General features: G+C 36.7%; 2 protein-coding genes across 2 annotated transcripts in view; one reads left to right on the top strand and one right to left on the bottom strand.

Annotated features, from left to right (window-relative positions):
• Positions 1–219: 219 nt before the first annotated feature.
• Positions 220–7,993, top strand: LOC107703919 (acid sphingomyelinase-like phosphodiesterase 3b). Its single transcript, XM_016506722.1, has 8 exons — positions 220–390; positions 1,188–1,401; positions 2,133–2,230; positions 2,311–2,454; positions 2,603–2,772; positions 2,873–3,053; positions 5,488–5,621; positions 7,229–7,993. Exons 1-8 carry the CDS (start codon positions 309–311, stop codon positions 7,589–7,591), a joined length of 1,386 nt encoding a protein of 461 aa, XP_016362208.1. The 5' UTR covers positions 220–308; the 3' UTR covers positions 7,592–7,993.
• Positions 7,994–8,077: 84 nt separating this feature from the next.
• Positions 8,078–10,521, bottom strand: part of LOC107703920 (trans-2-enoyl-CoA reductase, mitochondrial) — an 8,450-nt gene continuing 6,006 nt past the window's right edge. The window contains exons 9-10 of the mRNA XM_016506723.1: positions 9,218–9,290; positions 8,078–9,134 (exon numbers count right to left, since the gene is read on the bottom strand). Of these exons, the coding sequence (XP_016362209.1) occupies positions 8,971–9,134; positions 9,218–9,290 (237 nt within the window). The 3' untranslated portion in view covers positions 8,078–8,970. The remainder of the gene's footprint in view (positions 9,135–9,217; positions 9,291–10,521) is intronic.

Raw genomic sequence — 10,521 nt, 5'->3', positions numbered from 1 at the left:
AAATCAAGCCACTACTGTATGAACATTACAGGCATGCCTTCAAAATAGTAGCACACTAAAATAGAAAGCTGACTGCATAGTAAATGACCGTTACAAATGTGCAACAGGTTTATTTCTCCTTACACATAGTAACAGCTGGAGAACTATGTTTGAACAAGCGCTCATGTCGTGCTGGTTCCCGTCTTGCACGTTTATTTGCTCCAGCTGACTTCTCTTATCTGTCAGTTTACTGACGGCTGTGGAATGAATGTCTTGATGTAGGATAACAGCAGTCAGGTCAGAGTCTCTGGATCTCTCACACGCATTAGATGAATCTGACAATGGCATGTGTTTGGAAAATTATTCTTCTCAGCATTTTCATCGTCTCTGGTAGAAGTAACGTGATGAAAGGTATGTCCTTAAATGCTTTGAGTTGTTTCGGCTAAGATAAACGACTGTATACTGCACATCTTTTAAAAAGCAATATGAAGTACACTGAAGAACAGAGCCTTTCAGCAGTGTATCGCCTTTATGAATTCACTAGAGCTTGAGAATGTGTCGTTTTTAGCACGGAAGACGTAAAGCTGATATGAAGGCAGTGTGAAGACAAAAGCAAAAAGAACAGTTAGTTATGTAACTGTTAGTCAGTACAAAAAGGCAGAATGACTCCCATATGCTGTGGACACATGGTCAACAAATATTGTGCTGTTGTTTTTTGTTTATTTTTATTTATTACAATATTTTTGAATGAAATAATGTATTAGTAGTAGTATACAAAATTGTTTTCCAATTTACATTTATGAATTTTTTTCTACAAAGTGACTTAAAGCAGAGGAACTGGTCTGCAAAAGCAGAAGCATTTAATCTTGTTTGATCTCAACTGAACTGTGAAGCTTAAAATGCTTCGTAGTTTATTAGTGGAGTAATACACACACACATAAATTAAGACAATTTACATGTGTAGATAGATAGATAGATAGATAGATAGAGGATTAACAAGAAATTAAAGCCTAAATTAAGAAAACAGTTGTCCCATTTTTCATCATTTAGGCTTCAATTTTTTGTGAATTATGTTGAAAATTTAAGGTTGAAATCTTCAGTCTTCAATGGACTGTACATTTAAATTGAGGTCTGTAATAGCTCAGTAGTCTTGAGATATATCATGCTCAATATATGAGCAGGCTGATCACAGTTGTTCTCCACTACAGGTTATTTCTGGCACATCTCAGACCTCCACTGGGATCCTTCTTATGATGTAGGGAGTAACTCTGCATCAAAATGTGCTTCTAGTGGAGGCCGTCCGACCCCAAACGCAGGCAGATTTGGAGATTATTCCTGTGACTCCCCATGGACTCTGATAAACTCAACACTGAGTGCCATGAGAGGGATCCTGCCTGACCCAGACTTCATCATCTGGACCGGGTTTGTGCCAAGCGCCCTCTTAACTCATAAGTCTGTCCTAGTTTGAAGTTTAAAGTGTATTCAGTAGAGTGCTGCAGTGTTGATGGATTTGTGTTGGCCAACCCTGGTTCACCTGATGAAAAACCTAATAGGATTTTTCCATTGGCTTTTGGATTACTGTGCTCTGAGACCAACAAAAGGTTATGGTTCTTACACGTTCGTTCATATTGATAATCTTCACAATTTAACACAACTTTTTGGAATTTTGAAATCTAAATACAATTCGCAGAAATAAAAGCCAATCGTTTTAAATGAACTACACCACGGTCACATGACCTCAACATCATCACCGTTAAGCGTCAACAAATCTGTCAGTCTTTATTTAAAAACCTTTTTTTGAGTTAGAGTAGTTGATTATAAACATTATAAACAAATAGTGACTAGTGATTAGACGACTTTATCAGTTTGACATGGTGATGTTTAATGTCCCGACAACCCCATTTAGACACTTGTTAGCAACCGCCTTTATACAGACACGTAAAAAAGCACAAGGGGTACTACTGATTAATTTTATGCTGTAGAATAAAATGTGAAAATATCTTGAGCTTGTATTCAGACGTTATGTTAGGTCAAAAACAAAAAATTTCGATATATTGCACAGCCCTAGCCTGTACTGTAGGTAGGTGAGCTGTCTGACTAAAGTCATATATTTCTTACATAATTGATTATATAATTCTAACTCTTTTTCACAGAGATGATACACCTCATGTGCCCGATGAGCAGCTGGGAGTCGAACCTGTCCTGCGAATAATCGGCAATCTCACCCACATCATAAAAACTACTTTTCCTAGTATGTGTTTCATATGGGCTACCGACTGCTTGTTTGTTTTGTTTGTCTATGAAATTCATTTCGCATTTGTATTTCTTTAGATACCAAGGTGTATTCTGCAATGGGAAATCATGACTACCATCCAAAGAACCAAATGCCTCCAGAAAAAAACAACATTTATGAGCAAACCGCAAACCTGTGGCATGACTGGCTACATGCGGCGTCAAAAGAAACCTTTAAAATAGGTATAAACTAAAGCAGCTCATCATTAACAATACACTGACACAAAGACAATAAGAAAAATATTACAGATTTTACTATATTATGAAATACATGAATTATATAATATAGCTTTAACTAATGTCATATAACGTTCATTAATGTCTTTCACAGGTGGATATTACACAGAGAAGTTGCTGAATCAAACTGGCTTCAGAGTCGTGGTCCTAAATACGAACCTCTATTACGATCAGAACAAACTCACAGAAAATATCAAAGACCCTGCAGATCAATTCAGTTGGGCTGATAAAGTGCTTCAGGACGCAGCTAAAAATAATGAGAAGGTTAGTCGTATCTTACAGCGAGGAAGCGAAACCTTCAGTTTTGGCAGTTTATCCATGTGTCATTATTGCACATAAAGAGCCTTTGTTCTGTCTTACCCAGGTTTACATTATTGGCCACGTCCCTCCAGGGTTTTTTGAGAAGAAACGAGATAAAGCCTGGTTCAGAAAAGAGTTTAATAAGCGCTATATAGATCTCATACAGAAGCACAGCGCTATTATACATGGCCAGTTCTTCGGTCATCATCACACTGACAGCTTCCGCATGTTCTACAGCTCAAAAGGTAATTTCAATTCTGCTACTAATTCTTTCACATGTTGTGCTTCTTTTGGCATTAGAATTACCTTTCAAATTAGAAAAGTGGAAAACCTATTTATTAGAAGGGTTATTGTCGTCAATTGATTTTATTTTAGCTAGTTGTCAAGGCAACATTGAAACTTTTCATTTAGTAACTTGATGTGTTAAAAAACTAAAACTGAAAAAAAAAAAAAACCGACATATTAAATACTACTATTAAATGCCATAGAATCAGAGATAATAAATTAACGCTCAAGTGTCTTCTTTTGGCCATGTAATGTATTTCTCAAAGATTTACAACAATCTCAGAAAACAATGTACAAAAGCTGTCACTGGGATGGTACCTGGAAAGGTACACCTTTGTACCTAAAGGGTGCATATTGGTTCTTTAAAGGTACATAATAGTACCTAACGTATAATAATAATAATAATACATCATTATTATAGCACCTTTCAAGAACCCAAGGACACGTTATAGTCACATGGTCAAGCAAATAGAGCAAACAGAGATCATATAATGTACTGTCCTGTTTTTTCTGTATTCAATATTCAAAGAAATTTTGAGCCATCCATACTTTAAGATCATGTAGGCAAGATGTTAAAGAAGAGGGAGGAAAATAGAATTGGACTATAAATACATTGCGTATCCTCAGTGTAACTCTAAAAATTTAAGACCATTGCACAGAATTATCTGACCCAGAGGAAGCATGTAAATAAAAAATAGAAGTGGGCCAAGAACAGATCCTTGAGGCACTCCACAGGAAAAAGTGACATTTGTGTTTATCAATGCTATTATCAACAGTGTTGGGGGTAACTCATCACAAGTAATGCGAGTTACGTAATCAGATTACTTTTTTCAAGTAAAGTAACGCATTACTTTTTTAATTTACAAGAAAATATCTGAGTTACTTTTTCAAAAAAGTAACGCCAGTTACTTGGTTTTCCCATTTATTGACTGACAAGTCTCCTGTCCCCATACTGGGAGAAATCGGAAGTGCAGAGGAATTGTGTGCGCTGTGTGAACATGATGTTACTGTAGTTCTAGACTAAATGTGAATGTGCATTAATTCATCCCACTCACAAAAAAACAGATTTAGTATTAATCAAAATGAATTAAAACAGTGAAATGCAAACTCAGAATATGACGCAAACTTGCAATAATTAAATATGTTAAATAACACAAATGTATCTAATCCCATTTTATTAACCAATGTCTTTGCTGCTGACCTTTGATGATCCAGTTCAACCATACTAATAGGCAAAAATGACTTTAGATAAACTAACAATTGTGCTTTGTTTTTTTATTGCTGAAGAGTGTTTCTTCTCCTGCGTTCTACTGTACAGACGGTTTATTTACTTTTGCTTCAGCCTGGGGTTTATTCATTACACTTTTTGGTGTGAAGGGCTTTTATATTTGCTATAAATAGAACTTCTTATATTAAAAACAATCAAGCCCTGCTTATATTTAAAAAGTAACGAGAAAGTAATGCAAAAGTAATATAACTTTAAAGCATTACTTTCCATAAAAAGTAACGTAATTAGTTACTTTTTTTAGGGAGTAGCGCAATATTGTAATGCATTACTTTTAAAAGTAACTTTCCCCAACACTGATTATCAATGCCTTATCAAAACATGTTTGATATTTAGGATTTGAATTCGAGGATGCTCAGTCTCTAACGGGAGCAGTTAAATAATCGTAATGACAACACATGCGAGTCATGTTATAGTGACACTTCATTGTAGTTGACCATATCACAGGTATTAAAGATGGAGAAGTCTTGAATCAACCAGCGCTTGGGTGGCCATTGAATATAACGAGGACGACGAGCAATTGCAAGACTTTTACACCATTCAAATGTAGAAAAATCTAGCTGAGAAAAACAGTTCAATTGGTGCAATTGTGACTGTGACGAGGTGTAAAAAAGATCCATGTTAACCAGAAAGAGAAAAAAAATAACATGAAAAGGGGTAGTGGTCTTGTGATTGCAAGCTTATTAATAACAAAACAAACATTGCCTTACACAATTTGAGACGAGCAGCACTCACAAAACGCAGCCACACCAAACAACACCACCAACAACACTATATATACACACCAGTACCGGTAGCCACACCAGTAGCCAGTACGTTAGTATACATATTACTACCTAAAAGGCACAAATTGTACCTTTCGAAAAGGTACTGCCCCAGTGACAGCTTTTGTACCTTTTTTTCTGAGTGTACCTTTTCAAATGGTACACCTTATTTATCCCTAAAAGGTGAATATTAGCACTTCAATGGTACAGTTTAGTAACTCAATGGAACCTCAATGCACCTTCCTTTTGAAAGGGTACCGCCCCAGTGATGGCTTTTTTTTCTGAGAGTGAAGATTACGTTCACAAATTGTTTGTAAAATGGAAGCCATTAATACCCTTTTACAGGATCTCCCATAAGTGCTATGTTCCTGGCTCCAGGAGTGACACCTTGGATAACAACATTACCTGGTGTCATAGATGGTGGAAATAATCCTGGAATTCGCATGTTTGCGTATGACACCAAAACACTTTTGATCAAGGTAAGACCCATCTGCATGAAGAAATGTGTATTTTTATTGCAAACTTTATACATATTTATGCTAGTGTTGTTTTAGTATCACTAGGCCTGTTATAGTTTTTGTTAATGTTTTGAATTAGATTTTATTTTCTGTTTTCACTTTCATTTTAGTTAAAGTTTTAGTCATTTTATTTAGTTTAAATTTTTTTATATATGTCTATACTGCTTTTATTGATAAGTTTTAGATATTTTACATCAAGGTAAACTAAACAAAAATGAGAAATATTGTCTCGACAATAAGCTAAAATATGTTTTGTTTTTTTTACATTTTATTTCAAATAACATTTTTATTGTTTTAGTTTTAATTAAAGCTGCGGCACATAACTTTTGCCTCTCTATCGCCATCTATGTTTAAAACATAAAAATGCAAGACACGCTTGGGGTTATTTATTTATTTATTTTACGTGGGTTGTGCTTTGGCACAACTTCTGTGCGTAGATGAATCTGTGATCACCATCATAACGGATCTGTCACTGTACGTCCACATATTTCATACTTGGCATATATCCGAAAAAATATATCATTTGAACAAGTAATCAAAATATCTATATTGCTCAGTCAGATCAGATCACACAGTACTTTCTCTCTCATAGCTACAAGAAGATAAGTGAAATTTACCTCACTAAAATAAAATAAAATTTAATAGTAATAATAATAAAACAAACGAAAAATAAATTAATAAAAAATAAGCTTCATACCTATCTGAATCAAGCTAATAAGTGTTCTAAAGATGAAATGTCTTACCTGTTCAGCAGAAAAAAGTTGTCAGAGTTGTTCATTTACCTTCGTTTTAGCACAGGTTTTTGTCGCTTTCCGTTTTTAATTGCAGACCCGCCACCGTTTGAAGTTTCTTAGTTTTGAAAACAGGTTCCCCACATGTTAAAGGGATAGTTCACCCAAAAATGACCCGCAAGACCTTCATTCATCTTCGGAACACAAATTAAGATACTTTTGATGAAATCCCAGAGCTTTCTGACCCTTTTCTTTGTGCACAAAAAGTATTCTTGCAGCTTTGTAAAATTATGGTTGAACTACAGATGACACATTGACCATTTTAACTACGTCCTTACTACATTTCTGTGCCTTGATCATGGTAGGATCCTTGCTGTCTATGGGAGCGTCAGAGAGCTCTCGGATTTCATCAAAAATATCTTAATTTGTGTTCCGAAGATGAATGAAGGTCTTACGGGTTTAGAACGACATGAGGGTGAGTAATTAATGACAGAATTTTTGGGTGAACTAACCCTTTAACAGTTATTACCGCTTAGAACTTAACAGTTAAAGCAGCTATCTAGATGACAAGTTTAAATTCTAAGCAACTGTTGCAAGAACAAGCTACAAACGCTCCACACACAACTTTTAATAGCCGGATCTTCTTTCTGTTTACGGACGTGACGTAACCACGCAAAGAAGTATGACATACGTCAATTTCCAATGAAATTGGACCCGACACCTCAAATTTTAAATTATTCTAAGCTTACTGTTGCAAATTAAGGTTTAAAAGGTTACATACTGCTATAATAGCCCTGATTTACACGTTTCTATTCTTGCTGCTTTGTGTTCCTGAAGGATATAATCACCTACTATATGAACCTGACATACTCAAATGTGGTACATGAGCGCTGGGAGAAGGAGTACCGGCTGACGGAGGCGTTTCGTGTGCCCGACGCCTCTCCCGCCTCTATGCACCGCGTGATGGAGCGGATATCCAGTGACAAGTGTTATCTGCAGAAGTACTATGAGTTCAACTCTGTGAATTATGACCTGACGGAGTGCCACGCTGACTGTCGCGTCGATCACGTGTGCGCGATGAGGGAAGTGGACTTTGAGGCCTATGAGAAGTGCGTGGTGAAGGAGGGAGGATCATTCACTGCTCCAGTGCTGTTTACTCTGCTGCTGTCACTGATGCTGAGCCTGCTGTGTTTGAACTGATCACAGAACAGCAGCGTTTTTGCAATATTGTCACGTGATCCCTTCAGACACACTCAGCATGAGTGTGAATGACATGTTGTCAGCAGTATTTAATGTGCTGTTCATAAACTTGATCTATCATGATTTCTTTATATTTACTGCACTGTCTCTTAGTTCAGCCCAAAATTAAAATGTTTTTTGGGGGTCCCAAACATTAAAAAAAAAAAAAAACATCATTTGTGTTCCACAGAAATTTGGAGTGACGTGAAGGTAAATAAAAATTGCAGTTGTCTTTTCTTCTTTACTGAGACATACTGTATATCTGAGTGAAATGGCTTCTCTGCAATAACACTGCAGAATTCTGACTGTCTTTATTTTAAGATAAAAAGTTGCATGTTTTTTAATCCCATGTCAGAAACAAGTTTACACTGATCTGTCTTTGTTCGTATACAAGATTTTCTTTTTATTTTGTGTGAAAGACTGTCAAAAGTGGTTTGATAATGATAATGATAAATTATGCATAATGATGAATTATGCACTCATGCAATTTATATTTAAATGCATTCATCAACATTTTTTGTCCAGCAGTAATTAGGGCATCCAGCAGTACAAACACTCACTATGACCAACAATACAGTACAGTAGTCACAAAACAGTACAATACAGTAGCCTTTGATTTGCATGTAAAGTTGCAAAATAAACTTGTGGGGAAAAAAATCGAATACTGCATAAAACATCTGCAAATAAAATTCATCTCATGTGTTCAAGAGAACAAAATCACTTCCTGGGAAACTGGTGCAAAGTATCAATAATAAAATAATAATAAAAAAATTGCTGCAACTGGGGAAGGCTGAGACTCTTTTTCCTACATAATCAATTATCTGCACCACATCAGTTGAGGCATCCAGGAATTGAATTGACAAATGTTTCCATCCGAGTTTAAGTGCATGTTTTCTTACAGATCTAAAACACTGTCCACCTCGAAAAAATGTTGTTTATCTTTTTAACATGTCATTATTTCTCATTATTCAGTCTGTTACAGGGCCTTATAAATGACATGAATGTCTGTCTTTAACATATGCCCCATATGAGGATTTTTGTGTTTGACTCCATGTGATAAAGCAACAGTAATGCTTGAGATGAAACAAATGCTCAGGCTTTCTTGGCAACTAGTCAAACTCACACTCTCTGTACATTATCCGGTTATCTGTATGTAGTCACAATAAATGTAGAGTGACGTCTGATGGACTGACAATCCTTATGACGCTCATAAATACCAAGTATCCAATAAATGTCAATGCATTCCAAATCAAAGCCAAAACAGCTGATAAAGCTAACTGGATTCGATTATGCAGATCTTAACAAACGCATGTGAAAACACGCCAGACACACAAATGAGGTCACATGACAAAAACTTGTTTGGTGGAGACATACGGCTTCATGGCGTTCTCCAGGGCCTTTCTGAAGTCTTGAAGGCACACTTCAGTGCAAGCTGGAGCCGACAGCTTCCCAGCACGAATCAGGATGCAGAGTTCATCCAGCATGTTACGCAAGGCGTCTTCATCTATCACAAAAGTGTCAATGAGTGTTTTAGATTAGCACGATTTATGACAGCCTCAATGAACACACAAGACTGGAGACACTCACCATGTTTGTTGTCTCTCTTCCATTGGGTCACCCAAAAACCTCTTATTTTCACATCTTTGAAGATCAGCGCACTCTAAAGACAGAAGCATATTTGTATCAAAGTACACCATATTAGAGGAACATCATGACTATATAAATCTTCCACTATAATTATACAGTTCAGATATCAAGGTTGATCCAGCGCAGCAGACAGTCAAAGTCTCTTTAAGACAAGTCATGTCACTCGGTGGCCATCTTTGAAACGCCTCTCGGGCATGCAAGTGCAGCTCCAATCTCTTTGAATGGGGAAACATCAAATTCTCCAAAACGGTTCACTAAGCTTACGATTAAATTTCATATTTGAAATCACCAATGAAATCTGACAACAACTGTATCATAAAAGTTGTTTCTTTTGCTCAAATAGCATTATAAAAAGCTTATTTTTCAGGCTAGATCAGCCAATGCGCATGCGCAGTCCTAACCGCACGTCTCAGAACGCTGACTGTTTCTATAGCAACCGGGACTTCTAACGACAGCTGCAGTGACGCGCCGACTTTGCCGATTAGCGATTGGCTCTTTTGCTCAGAAGGCGGGGCTTCGTTCGATAGAGCAGCTATATTGAGCGTTGCATTTTTCCCCATTCAAAACTATACGAGTGACACGTCTTGGGTATTCTATAGTCTTTGGTAATATGCATGTGCATGATGTCACCGTTTCCACAAATTCACATTTTTGTAGTTTACACGGAGATGATAATGGTATCGTTTCAAGCCCCCAAAATGCTGTTGTCATGTAAATGAACGGCCAGAACACATAAAAAGTTTTTTAGTTGAAAGTGGTGTCAGATAAACACCATTGTAAAAAAATACAAACTGTAAAAATTATGTGATTGCATTGTCTTTGACATGGTTTTTTGCAAAGTATTAAAGGTCCCATATTGTCAAAACTGAAATTTCCTGGCTTTTTTCATGATAACTGAGGTCTAGGTACTATGTAACTACCATATAAGTTTCAAAACAGTCAGTCCACAGTAAAATTCACACAGCCTGCTTAAAGTAGCTGTGAACCGTTGTGACTTCCGTAAAAAGTTGACGTCAGAACTACACAGTCATCACCTTCAGTCACCACCCCGAGCACCGCCCACAGTCCCACTCTCCTTTTGCCAAACCCCCAGTCAACATCACGTCCATGCTATTGCTGAGCAACAACAACATGGAAACATGTCGAAATGTTAACTTTAACCACGAAACCAGATCGGCCGACCTGTAAGGTTACACTTTCACTCAAAGGATGGACGATCTGACAGGATTGTTACTATGAGGTGG

This window comes from Sinocyclocheilus anshuiensis, unplaced genomic scaffold (genome assembly GCF_001515605.1).
Source record: "Sinocyclocheilus anshuiensis isolate Anshui unplaced genomic scaffold, SAMN03320099.WGS_v1.1 scaffold991, whole genome shotgun sequence".
Taxonomy (NCBI): domain Eukaryota; kingdom Metazoa; phylum Chordata; class Actinopteri; order Cypriniformes; family Cyprinidae; genus Sinocyclocheilus; species Sinocyclocheilus anshuiensis.
Note: the sequence above shows the minus strand (reverse complement) of the source record. Positions and strands in the feature narration are given on the sequence as shown.